Below are 23,472 nucleotides of genomic sequence, written 5' to 3'. Positions count from 1 at the left end.
GTTCGATTGCCCACGTGGGTACAATGTGTGAATGAGAACCGCGTTCGATTGTCCACGTGTGTACAATGTGTGAAGTGATACCCGCGTTCGATTGTCCACGTGGGTACAATGTGTGAAATGAGACCCGCGTTCGATTGTCCACGTGGGTACAATGTGTGAAATGAGACCCGCGTTCGATTGTCCACGTGGGTACAATGTGTGAAGTGAGACCCGCGTTCGATTGCCCACGTGGATACAATGTGTGAAGTGAGACCCGCGTTCGATTGCCCACGTGGATACAATGTGTGAAGTGAGACCTGCGTTCGATTGCCCACGTGGATACAATGTGTGAAGTGAGATTGTCCTGTGATACTGTGATACCAAGCCGGTGGCCGAGATCAGAGGAGGGGTTTCAAGATTGTTGCACTTATATAACAACGCGCGCGTGCGTGCGTGCGGGCGTGCGTGCGTATGTGTGTGTGTGTGTGTGTGTGTGTGTGTGTGTATGTGTGTGTGCGTGCGAGAAAAAGTATTATGACTCCGAGGCATCCTGTCCTTGTTTTATCCCCTTAATGCCGAGCGCCAGGCAGGGTAACAACAAGTACCATCTTTTAACGTCTAGGTTCTACAACACCAGTTTGGACAGTGCGGTTTTCGCCTTCAGTGCAGATCGAGAGATATCTGCAGGCTGTGATTGGAGGATATTCCGTAAGATTTTTATGTCTTTCAAATGTACATCCATCCAGTTAGTAAAACTGACCATGTTTTTCTATATTTAGTACTGTCTTTTTCAACATGATGACTTATGCTGAATGTGACCACAGCTATTTTCAAGTAGGTGACATTTGGTGCGAAACTGGGGGTGTTGTGTTTAGCTTCCGGTACTCGGAAAAGGAGCTGACTAAGCTAGTCATTTTTTATTTTTTTATTGCTGCTCTAAGGCCAAACTGTGCACACACGTACATGTAATAGCTGTTGAATGCTTAGTTATTTAAAAAAAATTATAACGTTACTATAGAAGTCTATGGGAAAACATATGGTTGTGTGTAACCTCTAAGGGTATGGCGCGGCAAGCCGATCGAACCACCGACCTTCACAGACGCCCTATCCGTTAGAAGCGCTATGGTCTAGAAACGTAATGAAGACATCGTACGTCTTAAACCAAACGTTCTACTGTCATTCAATTTCATATCATATTTGGAGATAACAAGTATCCGTATAAGGCCATTTAATACAGCCGTGAATAACCCGTGAAGGTAGAATAGGTCTTCAGCAACCCATGCTTGCCGTATGAGGCGACTATGCTTGTCGTGGCGACTAGCGGGATCGGGTGGTCAGACCCGCTGAATGCATGTCATCATATCCCACTTGCGTAGATCGATGCTCATGGTTTCAAGCACTGGATTGTCTGGTCCAGATTGAATTATTTACAGACCGCCATCATATGAATGTAATATTGCTGAGTGTGGCGTTAAACAAACAAACAAACAAACAATAATACATCTGGTGTGTGAGACCGGTTTATCAGCATATATGGTGTAGCATTATACCTCACATGCAAAACGAACAAAGATGGAACACCTTTTCCATAGCAATAAAATATTGTAAATAACGGTCTTAGTCTTAGGTCTTATCCTTCAATAAAGTGTCACATGGTTTGAAAGTGAAGGTAGACAGAAAACCATGTATACTATTATTTCCATCCATGTTCAATGTCTCGCCGTTGTCTGGAAGGGTTGTAGACCTACACGTGTACGAAAGGCTGGAGCTCTGATGTGACAATACTCCTATATGTAGATCTACAATGGCACAAATTGCAATGTCTTTCAAAACTGAAGCATCATCCCGATCGTCTGCCTCGTCATCATCGGCGTTTCCCATCGTCTTCAACTTCTTCGTTGTCGTCAAATTAAATCATCGTTATCATTTTTATCCCCATCACTATCATAATTTTCAACGTCGTCATCACATTTATTATGATAATGTTACAACTATTATGATAATCATCACAAGTATCGCCATCATTATTTCAATCGTCATCACAGCCTCATCATCAGCAGCAGTAGCAACAGCAGCAACTTCAACATCATCCTTATCAACATCTGAATTTTCATTCAACCTGTTCACTTCATTGTGATGAAGATGGTCATTTTACGTATATTTTTGTGATTATCGTCGTAACATGGACGGCATTGTACCTTGATTTAATTAGGTAAAGTGTCGTTATGTATGTGAGGTTTGACAAGTACTCGTACAACACTAGACATTATAGACAGATAGCTGCACCTTCTCCTGATGCGGCTACCCCACTAGTGTTGCTTGTTGCCTCGCCTTGCATGCTGCAGGCTCGGGTCCTTTGTAGAGCTGACACACCACCTCCAGCAAGTGGTTGTAGGCGTTGTACTGGATCACTTTGCTGTGTTGACCGTTGACGTTGATGTGGGGCACGTAGTGGATGTGGCCGGCGTGGGTGATCTGTCCCATCTGGTAGTGGAGCTGACTTCCCTCGGTACTGTTGTAGCATGTTAGAATCTCAGGCTCAGACATGTTGGTCGCCAGGGCGCACTGTCAACAGAAGTGGATGAGTGAGTGAGTGAGTGGGTGAGTGAGTGAGTGAGTGAGTGAGTGAATGAGTGAGTGCACCTCTCTTTGATCTGTAGTTCAATATGCGAGTGAGTGAGTGAGTGAGTGATTTGACCTCTCTTTGAACAGTATTTCCGTAATATTACAGTGTGTCAGTTTAATGTAGCTCATAGTAAGAGTGAGTGAATATGGTTTTACGCCGCTTTTAGCAATATTCAAGCAATATCACGGCGATGGACTCCAGAAATGGGTTTCACACATTGTAACCATGGGAAACGAAACCGGGTCTTCGGCGAACGCTTTAACCACTAGGCTACCCGACCGTCCCCAGATCATGGAAAGACAAAGGGATACAATTGTGCACAGCAAATCTCGGCGCCTCAGACAAAACGGTCATCATATAGGCGATGATTATATAACCAAGATATTCACTGAACAATATGACTAGGTAAAACCGCTTCTTTAAATACACCTGCATATAGAGGCGCGCTATTCCCTTATTCAGTATAGGTCTGTCTAAGTACAGTAAACTACGTTTATAACGAACACGCTTATAACGAACTGACGGATATAACGAACCTATTTTTAGTTCCGACCATTTGTTGTATATATGCTGTATGTATGCTTATAACGAACTACGGTTATTACGAACTAAAATTTGTGGTCCCCTCGAGTTCGTTATAACCGTAGTTTACTCACTATGTATGATATGTAATTGTGATTTTTACAAATAAGTCCTGTCACGACAAAATGAAATTATTATTTGGACTCGAACACCAGAATTGTCAAACTAAATACGGTAAATGATGGTCATGATGAAGTTCAAAGGTTAATGATAATATTGAGTAAGGCGCCCATACAGACCTTACTGAGAGCCTCCATCTGATGCCCGTGCCTCGTGTTCACCTCCATACAGTTGATCATCGGCATGTACTCCCGGGATTCGTACGACGTCATGTTCAGAACACAAGCCTGTAAACATATGTATGACCTCACACCACAAACACGCATATCAAATCAACAACAAAAAAGGAAGAAAGAACACGATAAATATTTTGAGTTTAATCTCTCTTTTAATCTACAATGTAAAGAATAAATTACTTATTACGAGTACAAACGGGGCTAAACTAACGCATTCCTGAAAATTAAAAGCCCTTTTCCTTTTGATAATGACAGTGCCGCTGTCATTCGTGACCAACTCGTGTTATTCCGGGAAAAGCCGAATACGTTCCGGAAAGGGGCGAGTGGTGACGAATGAGCCTCTGTTAGATCTCCTGCTTCTATCACAACATAGCTCCATATAAAAAAGTTCACAATAAAGAATTGGGTCGTTTTTACAATCAGTTCTTCATAACCGAATTTCACTACATACGATAAGATAATATTATCTGAAAATTGACAACTTCTTTACCGACTTTCCGCCGTTTTCGACATAGGTTCATAACGGATATTCTGAGGTAGTGGGGTGAGGTTTGTTTTTGCTACTGCAACTACACCTGCGATTTTTTTTCTGATAGGAGGTACCAATCCTTTTGAGGGGGCGAAAAAAACAAATATTGTTTTTGCTGTCACTGCATCAACGATTTTTACTCTTAAACGGGTGAGGTGAAACGGGTTTAAACGTCGCGTTCAAGATTATTGCACTTATATAGCTACATGAAAGTAAGTGTGTGCTTGCGCGTGTGTGTGTGCTGCTTGTCCCTTCAGGGCAATGCTGGTCAAAAGAGGTGACTAAATTGGACTGGATGGCCATGTTCACTGACATAGCTGAATCTTGAGTGTGTTGTCGGTTGTTGTTGTTGGTTTGTTGTTTTACGCCGCACTAAGCAATATTCCAGCTATATGAGGGGGCACGGGTGGCCAAGTCGTCTAAGGCGCCGCAATTCGCTGTGCTGAGTTGCGTCCCTTGGGCACGCCATAAACCTATCATTGTGGGTTCGAATCCCGGTTCGCCCTAATTATGTTTCTAGGTTTGTCAGCACCATACCCGTGCTTGTGGGTTTCACCGAAGTGGTAAATGTCTGAGACCTGCATCACTTCGGGCTTTCTTCCAACATTAAGCTGACACGCCGCGATATGACTGGAATACTGTTAAAAGCGGCGTTAAACCCAACTCACTCACTCACTCACTCCAGCTATATGACGGCGGTCTGTAAATAATCGAGTCTGGACCAAACAATCTAGTGATTGATATCATGAGCATCGATCCACGCAATTGGGATCGATGACATGTATCAACCAAGTCAGCGAGCCTGACCACCCGATCCCGTTAGTCGCCTTTTACGACAAGCATAGTCGCCTGTTACAGCAAGCATGGGTTGCTGAAGACCTATTCTACCCCGGAATCTTCACGGGTCCTTGATTGTGTGTGTGTGTGTGTGTGCGTGTGCGTGTGCGTGTGCGTGTGCGTGGCTGCTTGTACTAGTCCGGACTAATGCCTATTTAATAGTGTTAGCCCACTGAGATACCATGCCGCAGTTTATCATGAATACCTCACTCGGAAACAGTGTACTGACCCCAATCAACTAGTCCTTGTTTTAGTCATTTAATGCCGAGCGCCAGACAGGGTAACAACAAGTAGCATATTTTAACGTATTTTGGTATGACGCGCCCGGGGATCGAACCCCCGACTTTCCGCTCTCCGGACAGACGCTCTACCACTAGACAACAGAGGCAGTCTACTCTTAAACAAGGAACCAAACCTTTTGGTGAAACCACGAAACGTTACGCTTCAAGATATCTAAAGTCTGTAGTGAGTTGTGTTTAACGATGCTTTGAACAGTATTCCAGTGTCTGCTTGATGTGGGAGGAAATCCCGAGGTGATGCAGGTCTCAGACGTTAACTACTATTTCCAGAGAAAAAGTTTGTTGGTGGAACCGGAGGACAAAATATTGTTTCCAGCATTTTCTGCAACACGTTTATTTAATTCCCGAAATGGGGCGAAATGGTAGTCTAGTGGTTAAAGCGTTCGCTCGTCTCGCCGAAGACCCGGTTTCGATTCTCGACATGGGTACCATATGTGAAGCCCATTTCTGGTGTCCCCCGTCGTGATATTGCTAGACCGCCTCCGTGGTCTAATGGTAGAGCGTCCGCCCGGAGAGCGGAAGGTCGGGGTTCGATCCTCAGCCGCGTCATACCAAAAGATGTTAAAAGATCGTACTTGTTACCCTATCTGGCGCTCGGCATTAAGGGGCTAAAACAAGGACTGGTCGGCTCGGAGTCAGTATACTGTGTCTGAGTGGGGTATTCATGTTAAACTGCGGCATGGTACGAGCAGCCACACACACACATACATACATGCACGTCGCTATATAAGAGCAATAATCTTGGACGCGACATTAAACTCCATTTCACCTCACCTGGCCGTGATATTGCTGGAATATTGCTAAAAGCGGCGTAAAACCAAACTCACTCACTCACTCACTCACTCATTCCCGAAATACAGAAAGTGACAAGGTCCACTATACTCACGGCGATGACGTTCCCGACACACTCGGATGGTCCGTGTTGACAGTTGTACATCACCCACTTCCCGTTCTCCTCCTTCTCCTGCAGTTAAACATGCGACATGTAAGGCTTGGTGATTCAGTCACTACACCGGCAACACCTCAACCAACTACAGTAAACTACGGTTATAACGAACACGCTTATAACGAACCGTGAGATATAACGAACTTACTTTTTGGTCCCGACTACTTGCTGTAGTCATGATGTATATGTACTTATAGCGAACTACGGTTATAACGAACTAAAATTAGTTGTCCCTTTGAGTTCGTTATAACCGTAGTTTACTGTACATGCAAACCCTAACGCATTTCATCTCGTTTTATCTTACTCTATACGAAGATAAGTTTGTTTGTAAGTTTCTTACTGAAAATTGAAATTGGCGTAGGAACTCTGCAGCCCCACACTTAAAAGGGATATTGTTTTGGGGTGAAATACTCAGTGGCTATGTTACAATATCGTGTTTGTTTGTTGTTTAACTCCGCACACATCACAATCAAAGCTATATCACGGCGGTCTGTAAATAATCGATCCTGGTGCACACAATCCAGTGACTGACATCATGAGCATCGATTAGGATACGATGACACGCATCAACCAAGTCAGCGAGCTTGACCACCCGATCCCTTTAGTCGCCTCAAGCATGGGTTGCTGATGATCGATACTAAACCGGATCTTCACGGGTACGAAGAAAATTAATGTGATGTGAAGAAAATAAACAAAACAAAATATTTACCAATATTTTCAAATGAACTATATATTGATTATACGTACTTGTTTAAAAGCGTTATCTTATATAGACAGCAGACAGCGTGAGTGAAGCGGCATGTTATTTATTACTCATGTGCACCAACTGTCGTAACGTTGTAACATGTCACTCACATGGGCGAAGCCGTAGGGTACGATGGTGACGTTCATCACGTTGTCGGGGAGGAGTTTCATCGTTGGATACAGCTGTGTTGTCAGAAACTTCCTACTGAACGGGCACATCGACTCATAGTAGGTCACGACATCAACCGGCTCGGGCCCGTCACAGTCCTGTCAATGAGTGAGTGAGTGAGTGAGTGAGTGAGTGAGGTGAACAGGCAGGGTTTGTCGCGAGGGTGTTTAAATTCACACCGAAACAAAGATTGTGCATGTTTATTATTTATTAGTACCGAAACACCTGGGATGGGCTAAGATCTGGCTTCGTACCCACATCCCAAACATGAAGATCAAAATGTTTTCATAATCTGAACATATTTAGACAAATTCACGAAAAACTGGTGAATATATTATATGTGACCTATCACATGATCATAGTTTTATATATCCTCTAATTCAAATATATTTTTACATTACTTACCATGTTCTACCACTGTTGACTGTCATTTTGCCTTGATAAATAAGGCAGCATGCAAGTCTGATACCCCTGTTTGCTTTCTGGGCAATCCCAGGTCAACTTTTCCAAATGGAAAACTGCCAAACATTTATTTGGCTCTAAACACGTTTAGTCTATGAACACGTTTAGATCCTAAACATTATTTTCCGTGAAACGAGGCGCCGAATAATTCATATTTTTTCACAACCCATTTTTTCATGACAAATCTCTTTTGGTAAAACCAGAGGACAAATTATTTGTCCGAGGTGTTTTTTAACACATTGTTTTTGTTTACGGTCCACCATCTGATGCACGACAACCCAGTGGAATTGTCCCCATACTCACACTGCACACTGCGGCGCCGGACACAACACCCACAACAACGGCTACGACAAACACGACTCTCAACACCATCATTGTCGACGAGACTCACTGCTATAGCGTCGTATACTCTAAAGACCTTAGCTTCAGCCACCTGGTCTTATCATTTTGGTCACAGGATTTTGTCATAATAACACTTACTGGACCTATCCCTGACCTGGTCAGTGTTTTCAGATAGACTGACATTTATAAACTCGGCGGCAAAAGAAAGTATAGGTGGAGTTCCATGATCGATAAAAAAAATAACAAGAAGGGGTTTTGTTGTGAATTATAATATAACATTTATACAGGTAACATGCACGTGCAGTTTATGCCATAGGCGGGAAACCTGTTTCACCATTTTTTTTTGTCACCGCACGAGCGCCGTCAAAGGTGGCGCGTTCGGGTGAGGTGTTTTTTTTGGTACCTGTTCCTGAGCAGTCATATTCCCAATACCCACTTTCCACTAGTTATCGCTGTTTTCAGGAAAATTACAAATTGCCAACCTATACTTTCTTTTGCCGCTTAGTTTATTATGCACACTATTTAAATAGCAAGGTCACACTTAAATGAATAGTTGTTTGTTTTTTTCTTCAGACTTTGAAAGATATTGCCACGTTTATGCATGAACAACATTCCCTTCGCGGAAAATGTGTCCTCGGCCAAGTTCTGAGGAAAATATGTATGTACTTCTGAACGTATACGGGATCACACATAGACGCTGCCATACCAGGCACTGAGTTGCTGCACCATGTCTGGGCGGGTGATTATAGTAGTGTAGAGGTAGTTTAGACATCCGGGTCAAAATTGGTCTTCAGCAACACATGCTTGTCTCCCAAGTGATGATCAGGGTCAGACATTGGTCTTCAGCAACAGATACTTGTCTCCCAAGTGATGATCAAGGTCAGAATTGGTCTTCAGCAACACATGCTTGTCTCAGTCAGTGAAGGTCCGGGTCAGAATATGTCTTCAGCAACCTGGGCTTGTCGTCCTAGAATGGACGAGGACACGCAATCAAACCAAGTCACTGATTGGCTGGGGTTTGTGTTTGAGACAATATTTATTTAGTTAGAGCCCGAAAACGTATACTTCTTTTCTGCTCGGATTATTTTTCGTTCCACCCAACATGTCCCGTAATACTTTTTTTTGTAAAGCCTGAGAACAAAGCCTGAGTCATTAATAACAACGCTATATAAAATTGATCATCAGTAACCCATACTTGTCGTAAGAGACTACTAACGGGCTCGGGCGGTCAGACTCGGTGACTTGGTTGATGCATGTCATTGTATCCCTATTTCATAGATCGATGTTCACGGTGTCAATCATCAGATTTTCTGGTCCAGACTCGATTATTTACAGACCTCCGTCATATAGCTGGAATATTGCTGCGGCGTTAAATAAAAAAAAAACACACAACACAACAAATAACACAATTACACATAAACTGTGATCGTTTAGATTGGCAGATACTTGAAAATTGACTAACTATGATTCCCCTGTACTACAGTTCTAGCTGGGAACGAAAACTTACCAGACATTTCTCCATATCTTGTGCAAAAAACCCACACAATTTGCAGGGTGGAAATAAGTTTTTATTTGCATAAATTATAATATATAAAACAGACAAGGTTTATGGGTACATCTTCATCACAGTGACCCATCAAAGAGTGTTGAGCTAAATACTTATATTAAATCTTAATAGTAAATGGAGAAATTATGAATCTGTTGGTTCTGATTCAACAGATTCGAGGGATTTCCCCGACTTGAACCAGTTGTGGTTGATGTATATTTCTCTATAATTTTGCATAATGGCTTTAGTTGGCGTCAGTTTTGTTGTTTTAGCCTGGAACCGTGAGTATTCCGGGTTAGAACCAGCCTGGTCAATGGCCCTGGGTATTCCGGGTTAGAACCAGCAACCTAGGTTGGTCAATGGCCCCGTGGGTAATCAGGGTTAGAACCAACAACCTAGGCTGGTCAATGGCCCCGTGGGTATTCCGGGTTAGAACCAACAACCTAGGCTGGTCAATGGCCCCGTGGGTATTCCGGGTTAGAGCCAGCAACCTAGGTTGGTCAATTGCCCCGTGGGTATTCCGGGTTAGAACCAACAACCTAGGCTGGTCAATGGCCCCATTGGTATTCCGGGTTGGAACCAGCAACCTAGGTTGGTCAATGGCCCCGTGGGTAATCAGGGTTAGAACCAACAACCTAGGCTGGTCAGTGGCCCTGGGTATTCCGGGTTAGAACCAGCAACCTAGGTTGGTCAATGGCCCCGTGGGTAATCAGGGTTGGAACCAGCAACCTAGGTTGGTCAATGGCCCCGTGGGTAATCAGGGTTAGAACCAACAACCTAGGCTGGTCAATGGCCCTGGGTATTCCGGGTTAGAACCAACAACCGAGGCTGGTCAATGGCCCCGTTGGTATTCCGGGTTAGAACCAGCTACCTAGGCTGGCCAATGGCCCTGGGTATTCCGGGTTAGAACCAGCTACCTAGGCTGGTCAATGGCCCCGTTGGTATTCCGGGTTAGAACCAGCTACCTAGGCTGGCCAATGGCCCTGGGTATTCCGGGTTAGAACAAGCAACCTAGGCTGGTCAATGGCCCTGGGTATTCCGGGTTAGAACCAACAACCTAGGCTGGTCAATGGAACCGTGAGTATTCCGGATTAGAACCAACAACCTAGGCTGGTCAATGGAACCGTGAGTATTCCGGGTTAGAACCAGCAACCTAGGCTGGTCAATGGCCCTGAGTATTCCGGGTTAGAACCAGCAACCTAGGCTGGTCGTAAGAGACAACTGAATGTAATGGATGGCCATGTACACGTGTGTCCCCGTACTCCGAGGGTGTTGGATGTTACTCATGTTATCGATCACTGGATTGTCGGTTCCAGAACTGATTTTTTACGGGCCCGTAGTCATACAGCTGGATAATTACTGAGTGCGGTGTTAAACAGCAAACAAACAAATCAGAATGCAACGTCACTATAAGAAAGAGTATAACTTCTGTATTATACACTGTAACAGTAAAAAGACGGTTTGAAAAAATAATCTAGTTCACTTTATAGCACTGACATACCTTCTCCGATGTTGCATTATAAGAGTTGATACTACAGTCTCTATAAAATCCTTACATAGACATGCATATATTTACGTTCTACATTTTTATCATATAATTCATATAATTTCAATTAATTCTTATTATTGTTTTATGTATCTTAACAACGTAAACATCAATATACCAGTGTTGCACCTGATAAACTTTACACATGGGAACCATGCGCAAAACCATACCCACTCACTTAATTCTTAAAGTAGTACAGTCGTACTGAAACAGGACACTGGGTTTACAGGTTATCATCAACACAGCTGGAGATAAGTCACGATTTGAAACTAGACCTGAAATCGAGGTGTTTTAAATCGACTGTTAAGCTGGTTTTGGTTTTGAAAGGATATTGTTTGCTTTAAAGTCTAAACAGTTTGTAAAAAGTAATATGTGAGTGAGTAAGTTGGGTTTAACGCCGCTTTTAACATTATTCCAGTTATATGAAATGTAAATGTGTGCTGAAAAAAAGCAAATTTATTGATTTACAAGTTAAATATGATGCAAAAGAATTTATTTGATTTAAAAAAAAATTAAACCCTCCGTTCTCAACCACTTGGTCCGTCCCCGACACATGAACTATGTACACGCATTATCATTCACACAGCGGTTGACGACGGGTCTATTTTTAGCTATCTGGTTTTTCCAACTCTGACTTCGCTTGAGGTATGTATATGCATGATACTCCCACAAATTATATAATAATAAGTAATCATTATGTAATTATAACGCGGCTCTGCTTCATGCCAGGTTCAATCAAGTCTTAGAATTGAACGTAGATACCATGTTTAGTCGGCGCGTATCGTCAAAGCATGCAGGAATGAAAATCGAGGCGACATACGTACAGATGAACCTCGACTGTCGAAAACTTATCAAATAATTCTTTAGTCATTACATACTGGTCTATCAGCTTAGTAAGACCAGGATTTATACATCCCATTTATTCATATTAATAAATTGAAAATGGACGATGCAGCAAACATATTTATTGACCTGTGAATGACGCGTGGTGTACGTGTCCATCCGGGTCATTCGCATGAGCGGGGAAGTTTAAAATGGAGTACATGATATTTTCCTCGTCCACCACAGCCACGACACAGACCACCTCATCTTCCACACATATCACCAGATATACAGACCACCTTATCCACCACACAGATCAACTCATCCACCAAACAAACCACCACCGCCACGACACAGATCGCCTCATCCACCTCACAGAACACCTCATCAACCTCACAGATCGCCTCATCCATCCAAAGAACACGTCATCCACCTCAAAGATCGCCTCATCCACCACACAGATCGCCTCATCCACCACAAAGAGGGCCTCAAACACCAAACACAGATGGCCTCATCCACCACCAAACACCTCATCAACCACACAGATCGCCTCATCCACCACACAGATCGCCTCATCCACCACACAGATCGCCTCACCCAACAAACAGATCGCCTTATCCACTACACAGACCACCTAATCCACCGGAAAGACCACCTCATCCACCACACACAGACCACAAACCACCACCGCCAGCAAAACTCCACCACAAACCACAAACCACAACCACCAGTACAAATCCACCACCACCACAAACCACAAACAATCACAACCACAAACCTCAAACCTCAAGCCACCCCAAACCACAACCACCAGTAAAAGTCCACCACCACTGCCACCAGTAGAAACCACAAACTACAAACCACAAACCACCACCATAAACCACAACCACCAGTAGAAATCTATCACCACCACAGATCACAAACCACAACCACCAGTACAAATCCACCACCACCACAAACCACAAACCACCCAACCACAAAACCACAACCACCAATAAAAATCCACAACCACCACCACAAACCACAAACCACCACCACCACCACAAACCACAAACCACAAACCACCATCACCACAAACCACAAACCACAAACCACCACCACCACAAACCACAACCACCAGTAAAAATCCACCGCCACCACCACCACAAACCACAAACCTCCATCACCAGTAAAAATCCACAACCACCACCACAAACCACAAACCTCCACCACAAACCACAAACCTCCACCACCACCACCACCACCACAAACCACAAACCACCATCACCACAAATCACAAACCACCACCACAGTAAACATCCACTAACACCACCACCATAAACCACAAACAACCCCCACAAACCACAACCACCAGTAAACATCCACTAACACCACCACCACCACAAACCACAAACAACCACCACAAACCACAACCACCAGTAAAAATCCACTAACACCACCACCACCACAAACCACAACCACCAGTAAACATCCACCACCACCATCACCACAAACCACCACCACCACCAAAAACCACAAACAACCACCACAAACCACCAGTAAAAATCCACCACCACCACCACAGACCACAAACCACCACCACCATCTTTGACAGACGTATGTGTACCTCGGAGGTAATTACATGAGTGACGAAAAATAAAATAACTAGCAACAAACCCTAGCAGCGCAGTCCATCATAGTTACAATGGGAACTTTTTTCCGCCACCACCACAACAAACCACACGGTTGTCAAAGAAGTTGAAGTGCTTTGACTGGTGTAGGAGCCCCTCCAACCCCCCTCCTGGTAGTGCAAAAAGTCCTCCCACAGCAGAACTGACATCATCATCATTTGTATAATGCTTGTCTGACAGTACGTCCTTTAAGTTTGGGAAAAGGGGGATATTTAACTATGCTAAATCTAATTAATATGGCGTATGTTCAAATCCCCAACAAGCGTATGTTCAAATCCCCAACAAGCATATGTTCAAATCCCCAACACGCGTGTGCACAGGCACATCGTCGTGGTGGAACGAAAAACAAACCACTACCACAAACCACAAACCACAAAACTCCACCACCACAACTTTAGTAAAACACAAGAAAAATATCCCCTTTTACCATGACAATATACAACTCATTTCACAAACGCATAATTTCCAGGTCAAGAGGCTACTGGTGAAAGATGACTGAGAGTGCCGTCAGTGACGTCTATAGTGACATGGTCGACACTCCAAATATGGAGTCGTTGTTAACGTCCCTTGTCAACGCTGTGCTTTCCAAGTCACCGGACGCAAACGATGTCCAAAAGAGGGAGCTGTTTAATCTTTTCAGTGATCTCACGAACAGTGCAATTAGAGATCTCAAATACAGGTTCAAGACATATGCAGAGAGATGTGCAGACTTCTTTCAACAAGGTGCCTTCAAGAAAAATGCAGATACCTTCAAGACAAATGTTCTCTGCGTAGAACGCCTCATGATGCATCACTTCAGAGAAAGATCCAAGTCCGTTGTAGTTGACTCGTCATACACAAATTCAGGAGCAGGTAAATATGTCACATATCACGTTTGTGTTCCTTTGCCTACCATAAATGAGGCTCTATTTCTCGCTCAGGCTAGGTCATCCATTCAGATTATTCATGTTATGCATATTGTTCAAATCGAAGGATATGTGCGTTCTTGAGCTAAGCCGATTCTGTTTAATTTCTTTTCTACCTCAGTTTGGACATTTCGATTTTAACAAAAGAAACCCCGCACAGAAGATAAATATTCCGATTGTACTCCCTTTTAAAAAAGCATATTGAAGGATATCCAACTGTGGACATATCCACGTAGCTCAGTGGAATTGTTTTAGCAAATGTTTCAAAAAGTGTTAATGCTGATAATAGCAATTTGGTGCATTCTTTTCATGTGTCCCTACGTTCAAAGTGGTTTAGTTTATATTACTCCAAGATCCAGGTCACCATGCTGGTTCTGCTCAATATATAGAAAAAACAATTACATGACCATGTGTTTGTGAATCACAGTCAAATAGCGATGATACCAGGTGTCGCTAATAGGTGAGCATATTCTGCTCCACCGGTGGCACCCGTCACACACATGCAAAGGTAAATCAATTGTTCACCTGAACAAAAACCAAGGGAACATGGACTGTTTGCCTCTACAAGCTGGTAACATGATATGTGCCTGTATCTGAACAGGTTTTACAATATCATTTTAATCATCCAGAATATTAAAAAGGTGGTTGTATCATTGTCAGTTACTTATGAACTTTCACTTGTATAAACCTAACCCTTAGTATTTGGGTGTATCTTGAAATGTTCAACAATAAAGTCTTTTTACACCCCCTTTTCAGACAATTCCAAGAACTATACGTTGTCCCCTCATACAGTGTTATTTGAGTGCATCTATGTATCAATACCGTTTTAGCCTTACGACTGCTTTTCAGGTAATTCCAAGAAGAGAAGGTTGTCCCATAATGCACATCAGGTTGCTTTGGAAGAATGTCAAACTGCTTTCGTCAAAGAATTGAACATTGAACACACAACCCTGATCGACGAACTTATCGGTTTTGATCTAATGACAGAAGACGACAGACAAAGCATTTTATCGAAACGAACGCCAAAAGCAAGAAGCAACGATTTCTTCCGACTCATGCATGGAAAATTGACATTAGAGCAGACCAAAAACATTTTCCTTCCTGCCATAGGAAAGCATCACCCTTGGCTCGCAAAACAAATCACACTGACTATGCAAGAGAAAGAACATGTAGGACAGATAGACACATGTGTTTGCTGCCGAATGAGGGACATTGTTGAAGTTAAGAGGATTGCTGACTATCTTCTCGAAAAGGGGCTGGTCTCCCAGGCCCAGCATGCAGACTTGACAAACCCTGCATTAGCAAATAATGAAAGGTGGACGGAAGTTCTAAAATGCAAAAAGCCTGATATGCAATCAGTGGTGATCTCATCGCTTGAGTCAACCTATCCGGACCTCTTCAATGACTTCCAGTTCTTCAGCAAGAATGACTTTCAGTGCTTCTGTGAAGACTTGGCCATGCAAGAAAGCACCAAGGACAGTTCCAATTATGTTGAAAGCGCGGGCGTTGATGTGGCACACATGTCTGATGTTATGTCTGTATCGACTCCAGTACCTAAGAGACCAGCAAGTATGTACGATACATTTGTCATTGCTACCGATCATTTAAAATATTCAATATGCACAGCAGTTAAACCATTGAACAAACTATTAACTATGCAGTTGTTTCCGGAAGTCTATGTTAATGAAAGCACTTTTACTAAATTATAAATATGTTCGTTCTGGACGAAATGAGCAGGATCAGAGCTACATGTGAAGGGTATATTTCTCTTGACAATCTCAAACTCTCTCAATCAATCTAAAAATTGTGTTTGATTTCTTTGATTTTGTTTGGGTGGTAATGTGAACGTGACTTGTCTTTTGCAGCTTACATGATGAAAGCTGGAAATCAGAACCTCTGTATCATAATATGCAACAACAACTACAGACACCTTACAGGAATTGCCAATGCTGAACTTACCAAGATGCACGACATAGATGTTGCAAATATTAAAGAGGGTTTTGGAAAGTACAATTTTCAATGTGAAACTTACAGCCTCTCAGGTTGTTTCTCTCTGCCAAAAGTTGTCATCCCGAGATAAGCTGAAACATGTTAACAGTATCGCATTCTTTATACTCTCCTTGTGTCAGTCGGAACGCCTAGTCGGAGTTGATGGTGCGAGTATTCCTTTAGAACATGTCACGGCATATTTTACGGCAACTCGCTGTCCCAATATGGCTGGGAAGCCTAAACTCTTCTTCTTCCAGACTTCCAGAGGCACGGATCATGGCAAGTGCATGGCTGTTCGTCACGACGTTGATAACCCCCTCAGCCCCTGGTCTCTCATCCCAGACAATGCTGACTTCTTTGTTGGCTATCCAGCTTTCTCTGGACTCACCTCCTATGGGATACCAGGGAAAGGATCCTTGTACATTAGCAGTCTGATGAAGGTTCTGGACAAGCATGGCAACAAACAGGACTTTCTAACGTGTATGCAGATGTTGAATGACGAGATGTCACAAAAATGCTTAGAGTTCGATGGCATGATGACACAGCAAATTGCTTGCCCAATGTTTTCACTGCGGAAACGAATTTACCTATGTGGAGATGATACGCTGTCGGTGACATCACATGAGGACTCCACTGCTCCAAGCTAGATGGCAGCCACAGCCGTGGTTACCCGATGCCTTCCACCATCAGGTTACCTTTCATGAGGGAGTTTTTTAGATGTCTTTGTGAGATATCGTCGGTGTACATATGGCAACAAGCAAAATGGCTGTGATACCTGTTGACTATTCATACATGCATGTATTCATGTGTCAAATTGTCAGAAGAAACGAAAGATCATATGCATATTCTTTTAACAAAATAGCCGATCTTCTGACATGAGATATGATGGCATCTTGCGTCTAAAAGTAAGTGAAAGATGATAGTTACTTCAACCAATCAACCCTTATGTTAACTGGAGAGGCAACAGGTCTATAGCACATTGTTATTATTTCAGAGTAGGAGACACTATAAAAGCGTTGTTTTCCTATGGACAAAGTAACATTTTGATATATATTCATTTCTTAATTTTTCATATGGTGGACATGCAGAAAAAAACTATTACTCATCCTCTACTACATTTATATTACATAACTAAAAAATATTGTTATCTGCAAATGCTTGTATATTGTCCAGTTTCAAAAGTTTAAGCGAAGAACTTCAAAACCTGGTACGGCTATTCTATTTTTCTTTACATCAAACAGAGATAAATAATGTTCGGGTTTTATATGCGTTGTCCATAACTATAAGAAATGCATTTGTTTGAACCCGCTTTTGTAAATATCATTAATTCAGGCTTTGTGTGAGGGACATGAAGCGAGGATGGCGGAAAAGTTCCCATCAAAACTGATGGACTGCGCTGATTGATGTGGTTGCTAATTATTTTATTTTTCGACACACGTATCATTAACTCCGAGGTGGAACAGACTTTGTCTTCTGCTTCGGGGAAAGGTGAGATGTTCCCACTTTGACTGTTGTTTAGTCTCTGGCTGAGAGCAGTTACTCAGGACTCACCCATGGTTACAAATCGTTCAACAAAAACAGTTGGGTCTGGAATGATGAACATCGGGAGCGTTTCCGATCAGCAGTCGGAAGCCGGGAACTAATCGTGCTGAAACCTTTGTTCATTCCTAAAAATATTCCCAAGTCACTCAGTCATCAATTTCGCGTTCGCTCGTCACGCCGGAGACCCGGATTCGATCCCGACGTTGGTACAATGTGTGAAGCCAATTTCTGGTGTCCCCCACCGTGATATTGCTGGAATATTGCTTAAAGCGGTGTAAAGCCATACTCACTCACACATTTCAGAATTATTTTTTTTTTATTGAATTATAAAGCACAGTTTCTAGTTTGTATACTTTAACCTTGTGTCATGTGTACTTAAGCAATACGGCATTTGTTCTGTGTTTCTCCACTAACGAGATCCTAGTACAGTAAAGTACGGTTATAACGAACTCAAAAGGAACTAATTTTAGTTCGTTATAACCTTAGTTCGTTATAAGCGTGTTCGTTATAACCGTAGTTTACTGTAACTCAAGAGTGTCGCTTGCCTTCTGTGTGAGACAATAAACCTACTTTGAGTCAACTGTCTGGTCATGTGATTTTGACATGTACATTCTAGAAGCAGTTCTTTTTAAACCACGAGCTAAAATGTTGCATGTTGAACATCCGTGGTACTTATGGTCTTCCTACTATACAATACTTGGAGTGAGTGAGTAAATTTAGTTTAACTCCGCTTTGGACAGTGTTCAAGTTATATCCCGGTGTATTATCTTGCCAGGAAAGTCCAAAGTGATGCATGTCTTAGACCCTTACCACACGAGTGTGGACATGGTTCTGACTAAACTGGAAACCTAATCATGTAAAACTGGAATTTGAACCCACGATGATAGGTTTCTGGCGTGCCTAAGAGGCGCAACTCTGTACGGCGAATTTAGGCGCCTAAGACGACTGGAGCCCCCGTGCCCCAATATTCCTTTTGACTTAAGTGAGTGAGTTGGGTTTAACGCCGCTTTGAACAGTATTCCAGTTATATCACGGCGTGTCAGGTTAATATGGGAGGAAAGCCCTAAGTGATGCAGGTCTCAGACGTTTAATTAATTTAACATGTCGCCATGTGAGCTACGATGACAGGCTTATTTCAAGTATCTGGACGAGAGATGAGATGCCCCACTGCTAAGAGCACCATCCTTCTGATATGGTTAGTGGAAGAAAAGAAGGTGATGAAAAACATTTTGGGGAAGGTTATGATTGACGGTTATGTGAAGAGCATGTGTATTTATTTTGAAGACTTCGTTGACACAAATGTACAACTAATGTACAAGATTTGAGTTTAGATCACTCCCAACCAACATCCCCACATACAAGTCCCGATGTTTGTCCTTCTGCGAAGTCTGACGTTACAAACAATTACATTCTAGTCTGAATTGCTCACTAAATAATAAATCATTTGATATTACCTGTGAAGAATGACGAATGTAGTCATCTATTCATATATTGACCTTCGTCCAGTTCCGCAAAGCGATCGTAGCGCTACGACTGTCGTAAGTCCATGTTAAAAGTGACCCGTGAAGATTCCAGGGTAGAATAGGTCTTCAGCAACCCATGCTTTCCGTTAAAAGTGACTATACTTGTCGTAAGAGGCGACTAACAGGATCGGGTGGTCAGGCTCGCTGATTTGGTTGATGCATGTCATCGATCCCAATTGCGTGGATCGCTGCTCATGATATAAAAAAATATTAATCACTGGTCTGTCTGGTCCAGACTCGATTATTTACAGACAGCCGTCACATAGCTGGAATATTGCTGAGTACGGCGTTAAACAACAAACCAACCAACCAATCAACCATGTTAATAGTATGTGCGGTACGATCATCCTTGCGCTACGATCGCTTTGTGGCTCGCACTCTGACAGACTGATTGTGAAATATGAAAGTGCATGTTCAAACGATCTAATCCTCAGTTACACCACACAAAAGAAGTCAAGCCCTACCCGATCCTTTCATATAACTACTGTAAGCCTGCCATGCCGTTAATAGATAGAAAATAATTGGTTTTCAGGGCCAGTGGTTGATTGCGTGTCATCGCACACGGACGGCCTGGGACATATTATCAATCACTGGTTTATCTGGTCCCACATTGTAAAATGCCAATGCCAGGGAATAACCAATTTCGTAAAAGGCGAATGTTGGTGAAAATTATATGAATGGATCACTGTAAATTAGTGATGACACCAGGTGTCCTCGAATAATGTAAGCATGTTCTGTCCTATCAGTAACCCCCGCCATCACACAATTTGCATATAAAAAAGTATGTGTTTGTTGCCTGAATCACATCTGATGAACCTTCTCTGAATCAGGAGGCCACGCAGGGATTTTCTTCTAAAAAACAAAACCCGAAAATGCACACACCTTTTGGCCACTCGTACTCGATTTCTTACGAGCAGGTAGTCCAAAAGAGGTCAAGGTCGATATAAAGCCCATCGAACCATCAGCCAAATCGGCTTCTAAGGCCAGCGATCATTTCACACTTCAGTGAACGTCAATAAGCTGGGAGCTCTTTATCTCCACAGCTGTCTCACAGCTGACGGCCTATAGACCGTTATACCAGCGGACCTCCGTTTAAGTAAGGGAGACAACTGATATATATACTACTTGCTCAGGATGTCACTTTCAACGCGTGGTGTGGTATAATATATTAATGTTAAACGCTGACGCTCTTCAATCACATTTAGTATTGAAAATAGCATTACAGAAATGTGCAAAACTGGAATTTTTTTATGGTTTAAAGTGTTCAGTTTTTGTTGGAACACAATTTCATAGATAGAACTTTATACAGAGATTGACTACCATATGAGTGGCAACTGAAAGGTTGTTTCAGCGGTGTCATGAGTTTAATTATATCTTTGTTTAGCACTACAGCATTTATACGAATGTGTTAAAGAGTGCGTTTTGCCCTGGTCTCCCCTACAAGTCGAGAATTCTATTATATCGCAAGTGTCCTATCGGTGCTACTACGTATTTAGTTTGTTTGTTTGTTTGTTTGGTGTTTAACTCCGAACTCAGCAATTTTTCAGCTATATGATGGCCGTCTGTAAATTATAATGTCTGGGCCAGACAATCCAGTGATTAACATCATGAACAGTGATCCATGCAGTTGGGATACAATGACATGCATCAACCAAATCAGTGAATCTGACCACCCGATGCCGTAAGTCGCTTCTTACGACAAGCATGGGTTGCTGAAGATCAATTTTATATAGTGTTATTATTATCATGGGGCATGTTGGGTGGAACGAAAATAATCAGAGAAGAAAAGAAGTATACGTTTTCGGGCTCTGACTAAATAAATATTGTCTCAAACACAAACCCCAGCCAATCAGTGACTTGGTTTGATTGCGTGTCATCACGGACCTGTGGTGTGGGATGTTGTACGTGATATAAATCACTGGTTTGTCTGGTCCGATGTTTTACATTTCGTCGTCATGAAGCTGAATATTGCTGACAACGAACACACATCCATGAGTCTTCTCTGTATCGGGGGCGGTCAGGCAGCCTAGTGGTTAAAGCGTTCGCTCGTCACGCCAAAGACCCGGGTTCGATTCCCGACATGGGTGCAATATGTGAAGCCCATTTCTGGTGTCCCCCGCCGTGATTTTGCTGGAATATAGCTAAAAGCGGCGTAAAACCATACTCACTCACTCACTCACTCACTCTCTGTATCGGAATTCCATCAGAGCATTAAGATTGAAATATACACATGGTCTTGTTTAAAAAAAATAACCCCTCGGGCTATCTGATGAGTGAGTGAGTTGTGTTTAACGCCGCTTTTAACAGTATTCCAGCGTGTCAGCTTAATGTGGGAGGAAAGCCCGAAGTGATGCAGATCTCAGACGTTTATCACTTCGGTGAAACCCACGAGCACGGGTATGGTTCTGACAAACCTAGAAACATAATTGGGGCGAACCGGAATTCGAACCCACAATCATAGGTTTCTGGCGTGTCCACGGGACGCAACTCTGCACAGCAAATCGCGGCGCCTTAGACGACTGGGCCACCCGTGCCCCCGGCTATCTGATGATTATTGAACGATATCAAATCATTGATATACCTTAAGCTTATAAGTTAAACTTCTAAGGCAAATTACCTTGCTTGACTTTGCCAATTACTTCAGGATCGTCTGATTAAGTAATGACAGTGATTTGCGTCCTGACACGATGTCACAGGGGTAATAGTACACTTTTCTCACTAAAATGTCCTAGTCTGAGACCAATAGTGTCCATCGGTCAGAGCTGGTCTGGAATAGAGTGTGATATAGTCGGAATCGTACAATGGACTCTGCTGATAGTAGATATTCATTCTATTTATGGAAATGTTTTATTGTTCTTACATCACACTTGATTAAAATGTCGATTTCATATGTTGAGATAATTATAGAATTTCATCATTGAGTCTATGCACAATAATATACATGCACAGAATACAAATGATAGTAGTATGTCAATATAGTCATAACCATAGTGCACAATGTATGTTGATATATTCAAAATTTACAATCGTGTATTGAAAGTGAATTGTTGAAGATAATAAGGTACATATACACATCCGTGTCATTAGAACAAGGAATTTACTGACTCCTCATTCTACAACTGAGGATGTACAAATTAAATGTAAATACGTTTTGAAATTCAGCAAAAATCCAAGTAATGTTTTGCTTGTTGGAAGTAGATGTCATAGCTCCACATTCAAGTTAGTTTATACAACAAAATCTGTATAATATTGGAAAAAGGACACAAGTGAAAGTTGGTTGGTTGGTTGTTTAACGCCGCACTCAGCAATATTCCAGCTATATGACGGTGGTCTGTAAATAATCGAATCTGGACCAGACAATCCAGTGATCAATATCATGAACATCGATCCACGCAATTGGAATTGATGAAATGCATCAACCAAGTCAGCGAGCCTGACCACCATGTGGGGGACACCATACTCACATGTCAATTCTGCAATCTGCAGGGGCTGCTGGGATAGGTCTGGCAAGCAAGGCGCTTATTGGTGGGGCATCAGCTGTGTGTGCAAACAAAGCAAGAGGCAACTGATGACTTGTAGTCATTGTGGTCATATGTTTGTGAGATAAAGGAGACATACACCTTCCACTAGGTTTTGACTGTTCTGTCCTCTATGGCCATGCAAATTGTAATACTTGTAATGATTTTGAAAATTATGTATCAACTGAATTAAATTTACATTAAGTAGACTTTGGATTTTTGTTGTCATTGTAAAACCACCATCATTAGATTATCTGGTTCAGATTTGATTTATTTTCAGACCACAGTCAAATAGGTGGAATATTGCCAAGTGCAGTATTAAGCAACAAAGCACCAACAATATAACATGGTTTTATTACGTTTATTGTTGCTGCTATTCAGTCACCAGCCATCTTCCCGAGGCAAGGGTGTTAATTGACTACAAAAGTCCAGTTTCCATCCTTGCCTTGCCTACCATCAATAACGCGTATGTCCCCCGTTGGAATCGAGAGCGGCCTGACATCTCCTGGGGAATGTTAGCCCACTCGGCCTGAAACGCAAAAGCCAACTGCTGCAACGTCTGGGGTTGTGGTTGACGTTGGCGTAGCCGTCCATCCAATT

General features: G+C 42.5%; 1 protein-coding gene and 1 pseudogene across 1 annotated transcript; one reads left to right on the top strand and one right to left on the bottom strand.

Moving 5' to 3' along the window:
- Window positions 1–1,481: 1,481 nt before the first annotated feature.
- Window positions 1,482–7,893, bottom strand: LOC139473537 (gamma-interferon-inducible lysosomal thiol reductase-like). Its single transcript, XM_071256202.1, has 5 exons — window positions 7,773–7,893; window positions 6,950–7,105; window positions 6,035–6,112; window positions 3,427–3,534; window positions 1,482–2,544 (listed from the first exon to the last, which is right to left on the bottom strand). Exons 1-5 carry the CDS (start codon window positions 7,842–7,844, stop codon window positions 2,281–2,283), a joined length of 678 nt encoding a protein of 225 aa, XP_071112303.1. The 5' UTR covers window positions 7,845–7,893; the 3' UTR covers window positions 1,482–2,280.
- Window positions 7,894–13,886: 5,993 nt separating this feature from the next.
- On the top strand, window positions 13,887–16,985 carry LOC139468647 (uncharacterized; annotated as a pseudogene).
- Window positions 16,986–23,472: the final 6,487 nt, after the last annotated feature.

Source organism: Haliotis cracherodii, unplaced genomic scaffold, assembly GCF_022045235.1.
Source record: "Haliotis cracherodii isolate W230 unplaced genomic scaffold, xgHalCrac1.p SCAF_1, whole genome shotgun sequence".
Taxonomy (NCBI): Eukaryota; Metazoa; Mollusca; class Gastropoda; order Lepetellida; family Haliotidae; genus Haliotis; species Haliotis cracherodii.
The sequence above is the reverse complement of the archived record's forward strand: the minus strand, read 5'-3'. Positions and strand labels throughout refer to the sequence as shown.